At 53.6% G+C, this 19,711-nt stretch overlaps 1 protein-coding gene across 1 annotated transcript in view; it reads right to left on the reverse strand.

Moving 5' to 3' along the window:
- Positions 1 to 7,555: 7,555 nt before the first annotated feature.
- Positions 7,556 to 19,711, reverse strand: part of DDB1 (damage specific DNA binding protein 1) — a 28,279-nt gene continuing 16,123 nt past the window's right edge. Inside the window, exons 13-27 of the mRNA XM_044680035.1 lie at positions 18,334 to 18,512; positions 18,082 to 18,245; positions 17,888 to 17,995; positions 17,412 to 17,619; positions 17,071 to 17,166; positions 16,831 to 16,942; positions 16,380 to 16,503; positions 15,808 to 15,972; positions 14,447 to 14,541; positions 13,717 to 13,887; positions 13,158 to 13,267; positions 12,380 to 12,549; positions 12,017 to 12,119; positions 11,070 to 11,193; positions 7,556 to 10,727 (exon numbers count right to left, since the gene is read on the reverse strand). Coding sequence (XP_044535970.1) covers positions 10,644 to 10,727; positions 11,070 to 11,193; positions 12,017 to 12,119; positions 12,380 to 12,549; positions 13,158 to 13,267; positions 13,717 to 13,887; positions 14,447 to 14,541; positions 15,808 to 15,972; positions 16,380 to 16,503; positions 16,831 to 16,942; positions 17,071 to 17,166; positions 17,412 to 17,619; positions 17,888 to 17,995; positions 18,082 to 18,245; positions 18,334 to 18,512 — 2,013 coding nt within the window. The 3' untranslated portion in view covers positions 7,556 to 10,643. The remainder of the gene's footprint in view (positions 10,728 to 11,069; positions 11,194 to 12,016; positions 12,120 to 12,379; positions 12,550 to 13,157; positions 13,268 to 13,716; positions 13,888 to 14,446; positions 14,542 to 15,807; positions 15,973 to 16,379; positions 16,504 to 16,830; positions 16,943 to 17,070; positions 17,167 to 17,411; positions 17,620 to 17,887; positions 17,996 to 18,081; positions 18,246 to 18,333; positions 18,513 to 19,711) is intronic.

Genomic DNA, 19,711 nt, shown 5'->3' on the forward strand with positions numbered 1-19,711 from the left:
AGCCCCATCTCAGGCAGACGGGCGGAAGCTCCACCGGGGAGCCGGCCAGGTGCCCGCCGAGTGGCCGGGGCGCCGGCCAAGACTTGCCCACAGAAACGGGGCAGAGGGTAGAACCGATGCCCAGCAGGGACGGGCACTGAAGCTCAGGCAGCAGGTTCTCCGGTGCCCGGATGTCCCCGCGGCTAAGAGCCCCCGCAATGGTTAGCCTCCATTTGGACACTTCCGGGGATGGGGAGCTCACGGTCTCACCGGTCAGCCTCTTCTCTTATTGGTCAAGCACTGATTGATACCAAGTTCTGCTTTAACTGGGCTGCAACCTGCCCCTCTGAAACTGAGCCGGGGGGCCTTAGGGGGCATTTTAGTTTAATTGCCCTTTAGAGAGGAAGAAACGGAGGCTCGGCTCCTGGCAGAGTGGAAAGAGCCCTCGACTGGAGGTGGGACCTGGGTTCAAATCCTGACTCTGCTGCTGATTTTTTTTTTTTTCTATGAGATTTTGACCGTTATTTAGTCTCTCCGAGCTCCAGTTTCCTGGTCTGTAAAACAAGGAAGCTGAACTAGCTGGTGTCCGTGGTGCTTTCCCACACGCCAACTCTATGGCCCCATGACCCCTAGGGGCAGCTGGGCTGGCCCTGGAGTGGGAAGACATCTTCCTCCGTTCAAATGTGTACTAGTTATGTGACCCTGGGCAAGTCACTTCACCCTATTCACCTCCATTTCTTCATCTGTGAAATGAGATGGAGAAGGAAATCACGAACCACTCCAGTATCTTCACCAAGAAAACCCCCAAATGGGCTCCCAAAGTTGGACCCACCAACGTCCCAAAGAAAGTAAGTAGGAGAGCTGCAATTTGAACCCAGGTCCTTTGACTCCAGGCCCCTCAGTTCTGAAGCAAAGGGACATCTAATCCCTTCTTCCCGGTGCCTACCCTTCCAGCAGGGTCTTCTCTCTTTCCCAGGTAAAGCTGGGAAAAACCTCCGAGATCATCGAGTCACAGAATCACAGCAACGGAGGGTCTCCCCCCCTCCCCCCAGGAACTCTCGCTCTGACAATGGGTTCACGCCAAGTGAGGAGGCTCAAAGAGAGCTGAGCAGGGAGAAGCCGCCTCTCGTGGCAGCACTTTCCTTCTGCTGCTGGCTGTTGGTTGGTGGGTTGGTGGTTGTCCTTCATACTCAAAGAGGAGCAAACTGGCATCATTACGTGGGAGTCTGGGTGTCCGATGGGGGCTGACGAGACCCCGGGGAGCTTGACCTGAACCAGCATCTGCCAAGTCCTAAAATCGATGCCAAAGCTCTTCAGAGAGACCTTAACGGTGTCCTTGTAGCGCTGCTTCTGACCTCCTGTGAGCGTCTGCCTCAGGTGCGCTCTCCATAAAAGTCTTTTCGACCAACACGGCCAGCCCACCAGAGCTGCACTCTTGGCACTAGAGGCTGAACGCCTGGCAGTGCAACCTGAGAGAGGACCTCAGTGTCTGCCACCATCCCCCTCCTTCCTTTCTCTCCCGCCATGGAGATGGTAGACAATTTGATCTGGGCCATAGATGTATTATCAGGCAAAACACACTTCCGTACTGGTCATCGTGGTAAGAGCCCACTCATACAAAACCCAAACCCCCAAATAAAACCATAAGTTCACTGATGCGAGAGATTGTATATGTTGATCCGCATCCATCCACTCCCACGGTTCTTTCTCTGGAGGTGGAGAGCGTTCCCCATTGTGAGTCTTTCAGGATTGTCTCGGATTATTGCATTGCTGAGAGGAGCCACGTTTTCATAGTTGCTCATCATACAATATTGTCATTACTGTGTACAACGTTCTCCTGGTTCTGCTTATTTCACTCTGCATCAGTTCCTGCAACTCTTTCCAGCTTTTTCTGAAATCAACTTGCTTAGGCTGAGGGACTTCTGAGAAAGAAAACTAGCCACATTCAGAGGAAGAACTGTGGGAGCAGAAACCCAGAAGAGAAACAACTGCTGGAACACACGGGCTGATGGGGATATGATTGGGGATGTAGACACTAAACAATAACTCTAGTCCAACTATCAATAATATGGAATTAGGCCTTGATCAATGATACAGTAAAACCCAGTGGAATTGTGGGTTGGCTAAGGGAGGTTAAGGAGGTTTGGGGGAGAGGGAAAGAACATGAAACATGGAACTATGGGAAAATATTCAAAATAAAATTTTTTTTAAATGAAATCAACTTGCTTATTTCTTACAGCACAACAATATTCCATCACCATCATATACCACAATTTGTTCAGCCATTCCCCAATGGATGAACTTCATCCCTTCCATTTCCAATTCTTTGCCGTCACAAGAAGAGCTGCTAGAAATAGTTTTGTACAAATAGGACCTCCGCCCTCCCCCCTTTTACTCGATCAAAGATTATGAATAGGGGCAGCTGGGTAGCTCAGTGGATTGAGAGCCAGGCCTAGAGACAGGAGGTCCTGGGTTCAAATCCGGCCTCAGACACTTCCCAGCTGTGTGACCCTGGGCAAGTCACTTGACCCCCATTGCCTACCCTTACCACTCTTCCACCTAGGAGCCAAAACACAGAAGTTAAGGGTTTAAAATTAAAAAAAAAAAAAAAAAAAAAAAAAAAAAAAAAAAAGATTATGAATAGTTCAATAGCCCTTTGGGTATATTTTCAAATTGCCTCCCAGAATGGTTGGATCAGTTCACAATTCCACCAACAAGCATTGAGCATTTCTCCATCTACTGTAGCAGAAAGATCCACATTTGTGGTGGAGAGCCTCCGTTTTCTTGGTCAAAATCAGCGCAAGTTGCAGAGAATCCATCCACGTCCTTCTTGGATAGCTCTAATCAGTCGGAAGCTTTTCCTAAACTTGCTTCCGTGCAACTTCTACCCAAAGCTCCTCGTGGTGTCCTCTAAGACCAGACAGGCCCGATCTGATTCCAGTTCCAAAGGAAGAGCCGTCCCGTCCTTGAAGCTGGCTGCCATCTCCCTCAGGCTTCTCCGGGTCAGATCTGCTCGGTTCTTTTTACTAGTCCTCCTAGGCCACAGACTCCAGAACCTTCGCCCTCCTCTGACAGTTCACCGCTGTCCTTTTTAAATGATGGTGCCCAGAGGCAAAGCGAGAGCCTTAGATGGGCTAGGCTAAGGGCAGGGTACGGGAGATTCTCATGTCTATTCCTGTGCAACGTGGCGCCCCGAAGCTGGTCAGGGATCCAACTGTGACCCCCGCGGTGGCCGCTCTCTTCAGGAGCCCGCCCCGGCCTACTTGCCCCCTTGGAAGCCAACCCGTCGATCCAGGTAGTTCTTCGCCAAATGACTCAAATGGCGAGTAAGAATTCTGGTCAAAAACATGTCCCCCAGCTTGGGGAGAAGCGTGTCCTCATAGGGCGGTCTATCGGGTGCTTCCCCGGGCAGGGCCCAGCGACAGGGGTTCCTCGCTAAGCTGCTCCTGGCTTGGCTGCACTCTTCAGGAGGAACCCGACATCGTCCTTCCAGCTAGAACCAGCCCCCTCGGCTTAGGGCAAGCAGAAGCCTCTTTCTTCCCACGAATTCCCTCAGACTCAACTGCCAATAGTGTCGCTTCCGGGCAGGGGCCAGGAAAGTCTTTCCGGACTCAGGAGTCCCCTCCGCCTTGCCTCAGGGCAACGCGCCATCCAGTTGAGGGGAAAATCCTCTGGTGACTTTAGGAAGCTGAAGGACTTGGGCCGAGGCAGGTGGGCAGCCCGGGCTTGGGAGGCCTTTTCTGGCTTGCTGAGCCCCAAGTGCCCCCCATCTTATACTTGTGGGTGCCCAAGCACGAGGCTTTCCGCGGATCCTGACTCGGGCATCCAACACGCTGGGGATCTCCCCCGGCTTTGTGTCCTCTGCGTGGGACTCGTGGCTTGACCCGAATCACTGGAAAACGTTAGCCAGCCCAGGGCGAGGGCAGGTCCCTGGGACACGGCACTGGAGAGCCCGAAACCCACGACACGTTGAGTCCAGTCATGGAACAGGTGTGGCCTGGAGCTGCATATCCTCGAATCCCTCGTTTTAGAGACGGAGGAGCTGGCTCTAAAAGGGTTGGACTGACTCACCCACCTCTGGTTCCTTCCCGATTCTTCACCCTCCGCTCACCCATCTCTCGGCAAACCCTCTTGTTGGGGACTTTCAAAATCCAAACTTTCTGCCTTGGAATCCATACTGAGTATTAGCTCCAAGGCAGAAGAGAGATTAAGGGCTGAGCAATTTGGGGGTTAAGTGACTTGCCCAGGGTCACACAGCTAGGAAGCGTCTGAGACCAGATTTGAACCCGGGACCTCCCATTTCCTGGCCTGGCTCTCAGGCCACAGAGCCACCTAGCTGTCCCCGTCAGAGAAAAATGTGGAATGGACGACCTCCAAACTAAGCACAAGATTCCAAATGCAGTCTGACCAGGGCGCCAGGGGGAGGCTCCCCTGTCCCATCGTTAGCTCAGATTGGGTTTAGAATGAAAGGATTTGGTCAGAAAAGACCTTTGTTAGGGGCAGCTGGGCAGCTCAGTGGATAGAAAGCCAGGCCGGGAGACAAGAGGTCCTGAGTTCAAATCTGACTGGAGACCCTTCCCAGCTGTGTGACCCTGGGCAAGTCACTTAACCCCATTGTGTGCCGAGCGCTTACGGCATTTCTGTCTGGGAATCCACACGCCATTTTGACTCAAAGACGGAAGTTAAGGGTTTAAAAAAAGGAAAAAGGAGAGACTTTAATGGATCATTCCATCGAATTTCTTCCACTTACAGGTGAGGAATCTGAGGCCCAGACACAGGAAGTGACTTGTCCAAAGGCATAGATAAGCGGGCCCAAAGCAAATATTTGAATCCTCTCCGTGGATGCCAAATCTGAAGCCGATTCTGTTAGGCCGAGCCGCGTCCTCTAAGTGCAGTCCAAAGTCCCCAAGCCTTTTTTTTTTTTAACATTAACTACTTTTCACATTCTTTTTTTTTTCCCATTTTTTTTAAACCCTTAACTTCTATGTATTGGCTCCTAGGTATAAGAGTGGTAAGGGTGGGCAATGGGGGTCAAGTGACTTGCCCAGGGTCACACAGCTGGGAAGTGTCTGAGGCCAGATTTGAACCCAGGACCTCCCGTCTCTAGGCCTGACTCTCCGTCCACTGAGCTACCCAGCTGCCCCTGACATGAACTACTTTTAAGCCAAGCTGGTACCGTCTCCTGCACCTGTCTAGCTACTGAACCCCGGACTTGGAGTTTGTCACTCTTACTTCATCTTGTTAGAGTCCACCCAACGGGCCAGCCCGAACTGAAAGGAAAAGAAAGCGTGTCCAGCAAATACACGGGTGAACCAAATCCAAGAAACGGCGCGAGGCAGGTCAGCGTGCGCCGTCCCTAAAAATCAAGCCCCCACGCTAAGGCCCCGACCCTCCTCCCTGACCCCCGAGAGGCAGCTCAGGGCCCCACAAAGCCTCCGTGCTCAGCTGGACTAGATGCCCTCCGAGGCAGAGGGGACGAGCCACCTTTGGAGAATAAAGCTGGCAGCGCTCCAAACAGGGCTAAAACGTTGAACGAAAGGAAGGAAAATGCCAGAGAAAGCAGACGTTAGCAGGTGGCTCTCTGCGGCCATGCTCAGCCGCGCTTCTGTGGCCCCTTTCAGCCCAAACATCCCGCCTTCTACGTCCGAATAGCCCTTCCAATAGCCCAGCGGTCTTGGTTCGAAGGCCAGTTGGTAGACTGAGGCCCCTGGCAGGTCTGCTCTCGCTTCCAGATTCCCTGAAAACGTTCCGGGCTCTTAAAGGTATTTGTGGCCTCCCGGAGCGGCTAAAACCACAAAGGCAACCACGAGCTGGCGTCAGAAGCGGCGCCACGTCCCTCTTCTGCCCCGAAGCCCCATCGGCCCCTGCCCCCGCTCTGGCCACTCCGCCGCGCCCCTTCGGGCTCCTGGGCCTCAGATTCAGGCCCCGAACCGAGGCACAGCGGACCTTCAGCTCCGAGTGCTCGAGCCCCGACCTTAGGTCCTGCGAGGGTTCGAGAGCCTCCAGCAGGGTTCTCCTAGGTCAGTCGGCTTCCAGGAGAGTCCCAGGCTACCCTGGGGGGGTTTGGAACAGAAGATAAGCCGGGGGTCTGGGTCTGGGTCTGTCCAACGACTCCACGCAAGGGAAGTGCCTCCTTTTCTCTGGCACGAATCCGTGCTACGCGCCTTTTCCTTTGTGCCAGCGGAATGATGTCCTGCGTCCACTCTGCAGAGAGCCGGTGGCCCCCTCCCTCGCTGCTTCCCTTTGGGCTCCCCGAGGACCCAGCTGGGGTGCCCTCCCCCATAGCAAGCCTTCCCTTCTTCAGCTCCCCAGCAGGGCTCGAGCCCACCTCGCGTGGTCTCATCCTTACATTTACTGTCTAAATGTTGTCCCTCAGGCAGTGGATGGAGAGCCAGGCCTGAAGAGGAGGTCCTGGGTTCAAGTGTGGCCTCAGACACTTCCCAGCTGGGTGACGGGGCAGATCATTCAAGCCCCCTTGCCTAGCCCTCCCTGACCACACTTGTGCCTTGGAAGCATGTAAGAGTTCTAGGTTGGAAGGGAAGTTTTTGGTGGATTTTTGGTCAGTCCCAAGGGATGATGAGCTCCCCAAAGCCAGGATTATTTTGCGTCTTTCTAGCTTCGGTATCAAGCCCAGCGTCTGGCCTGTGCTTATAAAGAGGCTTTTATCCTTATTACATTTTGTAATAGGTGCTCAGGAAGCATCTCCCGACTAGGAGTGCTCCGGCCTGCCATCGGGGATCTCCGCCAGGCTGGCGCCGCCCCCCGGCTAGCCCCCTCTCCCCCAGACTCCAAGGTTTGCTTCCTGCCCAATCCTGGCAGCTGGCAGACTCCCCGGAATGAGCCCTTCCTCGGAGCAGCGTCTCTGCGATGGCTGGCTCGCACCCCACTGCAAACAATCATGTGATGAGTCAGGGAGCTTCTCTGATTTTCCCAAAGGGCGCTCCGTGCGGAGGCCTGGACTGAGGTTTAGCTCATCGGACGCTTCGTGGAAAGGGGCCCTTCCAGCTGGCCAGTCAGTTCTCCCGACGGCCCTTCACCTCAGGAGTGATTCATGGGGCCTGCAGGGGCTTTCAGAAGGGCTGCTGGGGGGGGGAGGGGCAGGATGTGTCAGGCCGACCCTAATTCTGAATGACCCTTCCCAGGAGTGCGGCCCCCAGGGAATAAAAGAATAAAAGGGCCAGTTTCTGGAGCTCCCAACTTAGGATGAGACAGGAGGCCCAGGACAGCCCGCTATTCTCCAAATGACAGAGCGGGAATAGGGCCCGATGGCCTGATCGATAGGGAAACTGAGGCTACACTAACCTGTCCAAGGTTACCCGGTCAGCAAGGAACAGTGGCTGGGCCAGGGCTAGAAAATGGGTCTCCAGATTGCCAGCCCAACGTTCTCCTTAGGACACCAAGAGCCACAGCCGTGGAAAGGTGTTAAGAAGCCACTGGGGAGAGCAGAACCTTGGTGGAATTCTACCTGGGTCCCAGGGTGTGCTCCTCAGCTGGGGAGGCTCAGGAAGTCCATTTTTCCATTCACCCAGAGGCTCTGCATAACGGAAGAATACCAAACGCACAAGAGACTGATTCATAAACTTGAAAACCAATTTATTAATTTACAATGGGACTGGAGGAGGGGAATAAGGGATAGATCTTCCCAGGGATCAAGATATCCAAGTCCATGACCCAGAGCCCCCCTTTCTCAATATTTTGGGGGAAAAAACCAAACCCTAGTCATCAGGAGGCCACCTGGAGAGCAAGGAATCAGAGCCGAGGGCGGTAGATGGTTTTGAGGAATGTTCTATTCAGGCTGTGGTAGAAGCTGGACCGTTACCCCAGCTCTACCACAAGGCAATACCCCTGCAGACACGAGTGTCTTCGTTGGATGGTACTGGATTAAGGTTGTCAGATCCTATCCCTTTGGAGCTTCTTGCGTGGGTCACTTTGACAACAGATTTGTTAGAACTAAATCACAGCCAATTGAATGTTTTTCACCGAGGGCCACAGGATTTGTAGCTGGAAAGGATCATGGGGGTCATGTCATCCAATCTCTTTATTTTAGGGGTGACACTACGGAGGCCCAGAAAAAGGCTCTTGTCCATGAACCCACAGGTACCGTAAGTCCTAGTGCCTATATATGAACTCAGTTCCTTTCACACAAAAGCAATGTTCTATCCACATTATAATTTGGCAAAAACACCATTTTCTCAAGTGCCTTTGGGACAAAACCTCAATTTCATCCACAATCCATTTACAAACCATGATCTGGGGCGGGCAGCTTCTGCTCTTTATCTTGGCTCTGCCATACCCATACAGTGTCTTCATTTGGCTTTCAGAAGGTGACATTTTCTGATCTTGTCTGCAGCCATCCTGCCCTCAATATGCAATCACTCAAGACAAGTGGGCTGATCGCATGGGTGCAGTCTTCCTGACTTTAGCTGAAAGGTACAACCCGCCTTCCTCGCCAAGACTGGACCCAGCAAAGGGCAGCTCGCCTAATCGAATCTGAACCCTGCCTTCCAACAATTAAATTCCACATTTCGGTTATCAAAATCAAATGGTGTCTTTAGGAGATGACTTTGAGAGGTCTCATGAGACAGAAATCAGTTGGCTCCTCTCTTCAGAAGGCAGGGGAGAAAAACTGCAGAGGAGGAAGCCCCACTGGCGAACTAGCCTCCGTGTTTACACTCACTCTCCAGACCTTTTAGTGGGGTTGAGGCCCCTCTACAAGTGGGGAGGGAGGCCAGTATCTCTCTGTTCTCCCACCCATCTCCACATCCTGCCAGTCCCCTTCAGGACCCAGAGTTCTGACCTGCTGCTGGTTCTCTAGTGCTTGTAGGATTAAAGTTCTAGACTTAGCCTGGCATGCCAGGCCCTCCACCATCTGGCTCCAACCTCCTCTTCTCAGCCTGATTTCACAGCTCTCCACACTCCAGCCTCGGCATTCTCCTTGCCACATCTGATCTGCTCTACTTGACCTCCACAATAAGCCTGGGACAGACTTCCCCATCCCCAAGACAATGGATGCCTCGCTGAGAGGTTCCCCTTCACTGGAAGCCCAGGTTGGGAACTAGGCACCTTCTCCATGAAGCTGCCTGGATTTCTACTGCCTTCTGCTAACTCCTCCCTCCCTGGATGCTCTCAGGTGATGATTTGATCTTTCCTGAAGCATTTAATCCTATCAAAAGCAGGTATTTCTGCCTTCTATGACTCAAAAGCTCCTGGCCTCCACCCCTAACCCTTAACTGGCCTGCTCTCAGAATGACTTGAAGGCAGACCACTGGGGGAAGAGGTGGTCCATGTACACTTTCCCTCCAAGCTGAGACAGGCTCAATACTTCATGTTCTTTGAACTGAATTACAGCTAACTACCAGACCCACATTTCATTCTTGTGCTTCTCAGTCCAAAAGGTTATCAATGCTTACTTGAGCTGGCCAGGCTAAACCAAGAGGAGAATAACTGTGGCATCAGGAGGCTGGCCAAACAGCTTGTGTTCTCCTCCTTTCTTTTCTAGCCTCTGAGAGCCTGGCCCTGGGGAGCTGGAGGTCATCAGAGGGAACTCCGGGAAAAATCTACCCTCCACATCCTGACCACTTGGTAAGAGACATGTGGAAGGAAAGTGGATGGAGGCATCCACGAGGCAAAGGGAGTCTAGGAGAAATGGAGGCAGTGGTGACTTCCCAGAGGAAACCAAAAGATTGTTACAAACATCCAAGTCACAAGAGCTCCTGTCCACCAGCCTAGAGCACAGGGAGGTTGGTCATCCAGAGGAGATGGGCAGCAGGCTGGGCGTGGGACGTGAAAGCAGCAGAGGCAAAGAAAGTTATTCAAATCCAGACATATCTCCCTAGCTGGGACAATAGCAGGAGAGGAGGGGTGGAGGCCAGAAAGCCAAGGGACAATATTTACCAACACAAAGACAAATGATGAGATGCTGCCACACACAGGAAGGTGGGGAGGAGAGCCTAGAGCCCTTTCACTACTGGGCCCAGTCAGCTGAATCCAGCCAAGCCAGGCCAGGCCAGGCCAGGCAGAGGGGGAAGAGAAGCAGAAACAACGGGCTCTTTCCTCTTGGATTCTACTTTATTTGGTAAAACTCAGAAGCCAACAACCCATTTGCTTCCCCCACTCTCCTTTGTCCCTGAAGGCAGCAGCTCCCCAAGGGAGCCCTGTCTTCAGCTTGGGATGACCCAAGATCTCGGTCACCCCCCTGCCTACTCTCAGAGGCAGCAGTGGGAAGGCAAAAGGAGGCCCTGGCTTCAAAGACAATGAACCCCACCCACCCACCCCCAAAAGATCCTAGAGAACAGTGAATGAGTGAGAGTCACAGTTCTTCCCTTCAGCCAAAGAGCTATGAATTCCCTCCCTGCAAAGAGGAAAATTGGCCAAGACCAAGGCTTGGTGGTCCCTGGTGACAGTTGAACTGTGGGACAGGTGAAAACCCAGGCGTGAAAGTATTGTCACCCCCAGCCCATTTCCAATATCCCTAGTGAGCTGGTTTCAGCTCCAAGAATTACCCCATTTCCACACAGGGCAAACTGTGGCTTTTGGGGCTGCTGGACAGCTGGCTTGGGGAAAGGGTTCCCCCCCCCTCTACTAAAGAAAGAAGGGGGTGGGGGAAGACTCCAGGCTCAAAACATGGAGGGAGGTTCTAGGAAGGTTGGATCCCGGCCACGGGGCTAATGGATCCGAGTCAGCTCCTCCACAACTTTGATGAGGTCATCTGCGGTGGCCTCTCGCTTCATACCGCTGCCGTCATCATACTGTAACAAGGAAGCCGGGTTTGGGAAGAAGGTCAGTCAAGAAGGAACAAGGCACCGCCCTCTCCCCGGGGAGAGAGAACACGCTGCTGTGCGCCTGGGCAGAGAAGCGGCTCACGTCCCAGAGAGACAGGCCTCAGAGGGCAAAGGCTGCTCAGGAGGCAGTGCGCAAAGCTGAACGAAGAGCCCCTCACAGGCTGGGGCAGGGTTTCTGCCTTCCCTCACAGCTAACTGGGGGGATGGAAGGGTGCAAGGAGAGAGGCTCATACAAGGCCCTGAGCTCCCCAAAGTCAGGAAAGAGATGAAGCAACCCCCTCCCCACCCTCAAGGCTGCCCAAGGCTCACCTGTAAGTTGGCCACAACTTCTTGCATCTTGGGGCGGCTGATATCCAGGAAACTTTCAATCAGGTCCCCATCAATGAAACCTGTAGCTGGCTCTGTCTTGCGCTCGGTATGGAACGACCTCCAGGTATGAGGGTGAGTTAAGGACTGTGGGATCTCTTGGAAATACAGAGCTCACACGAGCCTCCGCCTCCCAAAGACTTATGGGGCTACTGGAGCCAGGACCCCAACTATGAGGGATCTTCAAACTGCGTGCTGTGCAGGGAAGTAGCTGATCTCAGATAGGAAGGACCTACCCGAGGCGGGGGAGCAACACAATTGGGTCTGCCCCGTCAGCGGTCTTTCCCAACACTGGACCAGGCTGTGTCCTGGAGGGTGTCCTCTCCATCTCTGCCTTCCATGAGCAGACGGGAGGAGACTGAGGAGGAATGAGGGACTTCTCCACCATCTGGCTCACATGTATTCACACTACCATGGGGTCGGGGGTCGGGGAAGGGAGCTCTCCACTTAGGACAGTTTCAGGGGACACTCTCACCATGGAACCTAGTGCTCTGTCTCAGGGCCTTGTGATCCCAACTTATCCTTTTCCCCCTGTTCTCCTGGAAAACTCTAAGTTTCCTCAAATCCTCTAACCCTCTTCAAAAGACCAGCTTCTACATCACCACCCAAACTTCTGCGCTATCTGGCTGACAACACCACGAAGCCCCAAGGCAGGCCAGCAGCCATGTTCTGCTCTGCTCTGCCTCCACAACATGCCGGGGACAGTCTCCCCATCCCCAAGACAATCGATGCCTGTTGAGAGCTTCCCCTTCATTCAAGGGAAGACACAACTTTGTCCTACTGGCCCAGCATCACCCTCCCGGCAGCCTGCGGGAAGGAGGACTGGGGCAGAGCAGAGGACCAATAGGTTCAAGAGGACTTGAGGGTAACCAGAACTCTGGCAAGGATATAAGGAGTGCTCAATCTTGCCAACGCTTTTGATGACTTTGTTGAGTCGGTTCTGCATGTCCAAAAGGAGGTTGTACCAGCTTTCTGACAGGGAAGTCACCAGGCCTGACAAAACAGCAGCAACAGGAAGTCACTGGCAGAGGCCCAGAACCCCCTCAGGGTACTGCCACTGGCCCTAGGGTAGCTCAGGAAGGGCAGTTCGAAGCCTCAGATCATCACTGCCAAGAGCCCCAGGACTTCTGTGATTAAGGTGTTTTCTCTCTCTCCCTGGGCACTCAGAACCGGGATCCATGAATCCAAAATGTGAGTGTGAATGAAGGCAAAGAGGTGTGTGGGGAGGACACCCCTAGGAAAGCCGGCCTTACCGATCATGCCATTGACAGTGCCAAAGAGCACAGAGCCTTGCGTCGGGGTGGACGTCTCCCCCAGGTTCTGCATCACCAGTGAGCCATGGCAGAAGACGTTGATAAATTCCCCCAAGTGGAAGAGCCCCACCTCCTGTAGATGTTGTCGTTCCTCATCAGTGGTGGCAGCACTGAAAGGTACGAGGGTACTGGCACTCACTACCCCTTAACCCTCATGTCTCTCCACCCCCTCCCCACCTCCCATTTCTGAGGTCTGAGCCCTGGCCAGGGAGGGGGCCAGAGACCTTCGGGTCACTCCTGGAGGTGGCAGGGGCTTGGCAGTGACACCAGGCTGGCACAGCACTGTTTGTACCCCATGAGGCTGGGCTGGCCATTAGAATGGAAAATGCAAGGTCTGCTCAGGTCATTGAGAGAACAGAATGCCTAACCCTCCAGAACAGAGGTCTCTGGCTGGCAGAGCCTGACCTCCAATGTGACTTGCAGAGACCACTGGACAAAGTGACAAGAAAGTATCATCCTTCAAGAACTGAGGCCTGATGGGGTAAGAATGTCTGATGGCTGAATCCTATCAGTCAGGATTATTATCTGACAGTGTAGCCTAAAGTGACCTGAGCCCTGGCAAACCTCTAAAAGCAATCGTTGTGTGGGCAGCTAGAGAGGTCACCTCTACTGCCTAAACCATTTCTTTCTGCTATCACACGGGCTAAGAATGCAGAACCTAAGCTCTCCTTCTCCATCTTTGCCCTCTTCCTGCCATTCTCAATCAAAGGTTACTCACCTGTCCTTTTGACACACAAACAAGTTAAAAGCATTCTCAGCCCCCAGGAAATTGTCATCATCCAAGATTTCCACAGCACTCATCCAGTTGGGGTTGAAGTCCCGCGCAATCTTGAAAAAAAGAGGAAAATGAGAAGAATCAGCAAGTTCCAGCGAATGAGGTCCAGTAATTGCCTGCATCTTGGCCAGAAGGTGAAGCATCCTATATAAGGATGGCTCAGATAACTCCATGCCACTTCCCAATTTGTATCCTGAAAAAGGCGGTTAAGTCCAGTGCTGAATTGTCCTCCTAAAGCACCCCAAGACTACAGGCTGGCTCAGCTAAGTGGACTCTACACAAAGCAGCTCCCCCACCCCTATACTCAAGTTATAGTATCATAAGAGCAGGGGCTTTCAGTCCAGGTCAAAAACCTCAAGAAGAGTGGCTTTGCCCCTGGCCAGACTCCCAACCGTTCCCCGCACAGCCATCACATCCCCCAAACTCCCAGGGGTTCTGAATGACTTCCTTGCCACAACCTCACAACCCCACGACTTTTCTCAACAAGAACCATTGCCCCTACCTCCTCAAAGTTGCCCTCCATAGGTTTGTAGGCGAGAAGCAGCACTGAGCGCATCAAGTCACCAACCAGAATGAAATCCCCCTTTGTCTTTAGGTACAAGGCCATGATGTTGTTGTAGTGATTGCACTCTGTGCGAAGTTCTTTCTCTGCTGTCCACTCATAGAGTCGCACCTGGGAAAGACAAATGTATCTCTCTGGACCTGAGGCAAAAGACTTTTCTCATGAACCAGAAAGCCCTTCTCGGTTAGGGGGTTCACCATCCTGGAAGCCTCCCTGGAAAGGCAAGGCTGCATCCCTCTCCTGTGCTCACTGCCTTCTCTTAAAACACTCTTTCAAAACTCAGTCCCTCTCCCTGACCTACAGGCCTGGAGACGGGGCTAAATAGGCAAAGCGAGGCTGACTAGGCAGAAGAAATCTAATAATAAAAAGAACAGATGGCAGCTGAAGAAACCTGAATGAATGCCCTGCTATGATTCCCTGATGGAGCCCCACACCATCTTCTCCAGCTCGAGGGCCTCTGAGAGTCCCTTCGCCCTGCCCCGAGAAGCCTGGCTTTCAGAACTCGTGCTCTGTAACTGCACAAAGTGCTATTTCAATATAGGCCCACTGATTAACAAGCCCAGGAATTTTATCTTGTCTTATTAGGAGAGTGAGGCCCCCCCCCCCCCCCCGGCATGCATGTGTCTGTCTAATGCCCACAGAGGCATCGCCCAGCAAGACAAGGTCTTACCGTACTGTTGATGCTGGCTAGGAGCTTCCCGTTGAATTCCACCATGGAATACACGGCCCCTTTTACCTCCTTCTCCGCTACAGTCTGCAGTTTGCCTGGGAAAGAGAGAAATCCTTGGGTCGCCACAAAGCCATCTATTTCTGTCCCGTCCCCCTGACCCCCACTCCTCAGGGCAGGGCTTCTCGCCTTCCTTTTCTGTGCCACCAACAACACTCCCAGCAGGGACGAGGCCCCCAGGTTGTGATGCCTCTTCATCCGTGCACATGGCCATTTGTGAGAGAAACGTGACGCCGCTACACTAGGGACAAGGCTCCACGCTGGGCACTGGGGAAGATCTAGACCAAGAGGACGCAGTGGCTGCCCTCGAGGTGCTCCCCATCCAGCTCAGCCAACCAGACCAGAAACCAGGAAGGAGAAATGCAGGAGGGCTCCCGAGAACAGTTTGCTTCTGACTAGTGCATGGGTCATCTCTGAATCCACCGCAAAGCTCGTGGCAACGTACGGTGCAAAAGGACTCCTGGGCGGGGAGCCCCGAAGGCCTGCATCAACAGCAGACTCACAAGTCGGCCTTGTAGGCACCTCTGAGAAAGCCCCAGCACAGGAACTAAGTGGTGCCAAACCACAGAGCACCTCAACGCAGAACGGCTGCGGGTTGTCCAGGGACCCAGAGCGACTCTCTCCTATCCACTTCCTCCCGAGAGGAACTGGCGAGCCTGCGTTCTTTATACGAGCTCGGCTCCTCTTCACCACCATCTCCCGCCCCTCTGAGAGACACCAGGCAGAAATGGATGGGTGGCTCGAGGCACAAGGAGACAAGAACGACACCCAGGACCTCCTGTTCGACCTGATGAGGACGCTCCAAGTTGGACTATTGAGCCTTTAAGGGACCACTCCATTTCAAAATTAATCTTTAGAACAATCTTCGTCACCAGTGACAAACACTCTCCCCATTTCATATCTGGTGAAAACTAAGGGATAGTGATGGAAACTGATATCTGGAACAAAACTAGGGAAATTCCATCCTCAGGGAACAATTGTCCAAGTTCCCCGACTTCCAATTCTTTCCCATGTCTCTTCCTTCCTTTGCCTTTCCATCGGACTCCCAATCTCTCCCTGCTCCTCTCAATAAAAACCCCAACTTTTGAAAGGGAAAAAGACTAGACACAAAAGTCAGAACAAGGAAAAGAGGTCCCATCCCATTCTGCACGCTTACCTGACCCAATCAGAACAGGCCTGGCTCTGAGACACACAGAGAGCTGCACCTGGGGCCTCAGGCCCAGACCCAGGCTCACTCCTGCCTTTCTGAAACCTGAAGCGACATTCCCAGACCCGCTTCTTCCAGGAGCAGCCAAGATACTCACCGTCAGAGTACTGGAAAACGACAATTCGCCCCTGTTTGGGCTCTGCCTCTTCAGGATACACCATGGCAGTGCCCACGACGAAGTAGGTGTTGGCATCTTTGCCAAGCTTGCAGGAGACCAGGCTGAGGGCATATTCGTTCTGTAGGAACTGGTGGGCATGAAGCACTAGGCAAAAAGAGGCCATCCCCTCTTACCTGAAGGCAAATGGTCCCCGCCAGCCTATCTGTGACCAGCAGGCCCACGGCCTGGTGCTGGGGCCAAGCTGATATGGAGAAAGGGCTGCACCCACCCCTCCTGTGCCTCATCAGGCACCATCTTGATGGCCTGGGAGGAGGCTCGTGCCAGGCAGAGAGCAGGAGGAGGGAAGGAAAGGGCGTGGTGGGCAGTGAATGCATGCATGGACACCGTGCGATGGAGCCAGGACTCTGATCTCCAGCTTCCCCAGCAGCGGCCCCGTCTTCCCTTGTTTCTGTATCTCAACTAGTCTGCTGGGTTCAGTCTGACCAAGGACAGGTGGGCAGGGCCTGCCCCACACCCGCATCCCCTGCCACCTGGGGATGCCCAAGCCCCACCTTCGAAGGTGTGCTGGTCGATGATGAGAAGGTTGTGCACCTCCACCTCTTCTCCAAAGGACGTCTCGTGAGGGGCTGTGCTGCTGGAGAACAGCTTGCTGGAGCTGACGCTGCTGGACAAGGCCTGTGGGCCAAGGCCATGAGGGTTAGGCCCCTCGTCCTCCCCCCAATGCCCGCCCCTGCCCAAAGGAGGCCAGGCAAGAAGCCGTTGAGGAGGAGAATCAAGGCCACAGAAGAGAAGCCATGAAAGTGAAGGATGCTTCAGGAAGGCACTGTGTAGGGGAGAATTCATTCAAGGCACCCAAGAAGCCAGTCCCTCAGCCCGAGTCCACGGAAGGGTTTAGATGCAAGGTAAGGGCGGAAACTGAGCTAAGGCAGATCAGCCTGTTCCATGGCCCAAGCAGGGCCAGGCAGAGGAGGCCTGGGGCTGGCCTTGCCCCAATAAACTGACCTGGGTGCTGGCACTGGGCCTCAGGGCTGTCGTCCCTCCGCTGGCATCCTGCACCTCGATCCGACTGGAGAGAACTCCAAAGCACTGTGACATTTCCTGGTAGCAAATCTTTCTGTGTGGAGGTTTTTAAAGGAGAAAACAAAACAAAGACCTGGCAAAGATGGCCAGCAAGGAGGAGGAAGCGAAAGGCTGCTTAGGGAACACTGGACGCCTCCCCGCCTTCTCCTGCTACAGGCTCACCTTGGAGACTCGTAGAGAGGAACTGTACGGATGTGCAGCTTCTGAATTTCATCAATGGTACCGATGGTGAGGGTGCTATTGTTGGCCAAGGCCAGGCTAGAGAGAAGGAGCTCAGCTTAGCACAAACACTCCAAGGCAATCGAAATGATCCCAACTCAAGGGACCACCTCGCCATCCAAGAGAGAAAACACACACAAGACACGAGCCCCGTCTCCCTCAGAAAAAACCTCCCCCCCCCCGAGCTACACTACCGTTCGCTGTCGGGTCCAAACCAGCCAACAGCCGCCCTCTGCCAAGCACGGGGGGCCTGGCCCCTCGTTCCCAGGCCAGGGCGGGCTCACCTGTCAGGATAGCCATCTGAGTTGAGGGGACACATGTAGTTGACCTCCTTGAGGTTGACATTGGAGAAGACTAACTTGTGGTTGCTGCTGTAGATGACAGTGGGGCGGTCAGAACAAGCAAAGACATTGGTGGTGGAGAGGGAGCGGAACGTTCTCAGGACTGTGGGCTGAGTCCCCAAAGTCACCTTCTTGCGGTCGCTCAACAAGCCTGGAGGGCAGAATAGCATCAGCCCCAGGCTCTGAGGAAGGAGGCCTTAGACCTGGTCTCTGAGGGGCCCGCTGGTTCTAATACTCTATTCCTTCTAGTTCCAGAATTCCACAGAAAGAGCAAAGAAGGAAGGAAGGATGGGGGAGCAAAGAGACGCTGCCAACATTTCGGGGCACAGATCCCCCAAGGTTGGCTCCAATTCAATATACACCAAGGACCAGAAGGGGGAAATCCAAGCCAATAAATGCTCCCCACGGCCCACACTTACCCGTCTCGATGCTGAGCCCGAAGTAGAAGAGGGCACCATCTCCCAAGGCGCAGAGCAGGTAGTGGCTGCTCTCAAAGGTGGTCATCAGGATGGATCGAGGAATGATCTCTGCCATATAGAAGGGGCAACAGCAGGTGGTCACTCAATGCTGTAAACCCAACCAGAACCCAAGTCCCTGAGCAGCAACGACCTACCTCCCCCAAGCATCTCCTTGTGCAAGAGCTCAAAAGAGGGAAGCTTCAAAATGCGGGCCGAGATGTCGGTCCAGAGGCCAATCGCACAAAGAGGAGACATCCCATTGCTGTCCCCCAGAGGGGTGATGTCCAAGCAGGCCACCTCATGCTCCATCTCCGTATGGCTAAATCAAAGAGGAAGTCCTGGGATGAGGAGGCCCAGAGCTCAGACAAGGCCCCAGACCAGGGGAGGGAAGAAAGCCAAGGGGGTACCTGATCTGCCGGAGCTCCTGAGGGTGAATCTGCAGATAGTAGAGGGCCCTGCCCACAGCCACCACCACCTGGCTGCTGTTACACGAGGCCACGCTGATGTTCTTGCCCTGGGGCTCCTTCCATTCACTCACTAATGCTTTAGGGTCCTGGCCAACCAGCCGCACAGAGGCAGACGTGATCTACGCAGAAGCACAGGGAGAGCCCTGAGAAGCAGCCCAGGCTTGGCTGGGGGCAGAGGCAAGAGGCAGCATAAATGAGTCCTGAAAATCGCACACCAAGGGTCCTCTTCCATGACAAGCATTTCGGTTGTGCCTTTCTCAGCAGTCCTTCAAAGGGATGCCATAACAGGGGACATCATGGGGGAGAACGATTTAAATCTGATTTCCCCATAGCTAAATATAGGGGAACCGGCCCATCTCCTGAAGTGGAAAGCGTCTGGGAGTCCCATCCACCACCTACACATACAGTATCAGTAATAATCCCCTTGCACTGAATTTTTATTTCATCTCCTCCCCACAGCCTCACAAGAGAAGTATGGCAGGCGTCACTCTCTCTGCTGATAACAGGCCGGTGTCTGGAGAGCTGAGCAGCTTTGGGGCACAACAAGGGCCCCAGGGACAAGGAATCACCTAAGAAGCGGCCCGTCTCACTTGTGACGTCTGTTATTGGTAGAAAATCCTTCCTCATCTCGAGTTAAAATGTGCCTCCTGTAGCTCCTACCCACCAATCCCAGTTTTCTTCTTCTCACAGGAACACAGGGGCATCGTAAAGGCCACAGAGGCCTTCTTACTCTGGTCTCCTCCTTCCAGAGAGGGGGAGACGAGGCCCAAGGTCCCGGGGACTGGAAAGCGTGCTTTCCGCAGACTCCAGTGTCTGCCTGCCTGCCTGCCTTCCCCTGGAGGCATTTGGAACTAAGTCTAAGGACCCTCCGCCACAGGACAGCCCTTCAGACCCTGGAAGACAACATCTTCTCCAACCTAAGAACACGTTCCTCCAACCGTGACTTCTGAGTCCCTGTCAAGTGGCCAGAGCCCAGCTACAGATGACTAGTTCTTCAATACAGTAAAGAAATGAGAGTGGAAGGGAAGGCTATCGCTCCATGTACCGCCCATCCAGGACACAGCCCATGCTGAAGGGCGCTGGTAGTGAGCCACCCCAGAGGAAGCACAGCTTCAGTTAAACGAGTATAAAACAAGCTGCAGAGTGCTTTAGGGTTCACGGCGTGCTTTACATAGTATTCTTAATGAGTTTGTCTTTACAATAATTGTGGAAGGGAAGTGCTATTACTACTCTCTGTTTATATCTGAGGAAATTGAGGCAGACAGACAGAGCTTAAGTGACTCACCCTGGGTCACACAATTAGGAAGCGTCTCAGGCT

The sequence above is a fragment of the Gracilinanus agilis genome, chromosome 6 (assembly GCF_016433145.1).
Source record: "Gracilinanus agilis isolate LMUSP501 chromosome 6, AgileGrace, whole genome shotgun sequence".
Classification (NCBI taxonomy): domain Eukaryota; kingdom Metazoa; phylum Chordata; class Mammalia; order Didelphimorphia; family Didelphidae; genus Gracilinanus; species Gracilinanus agilis.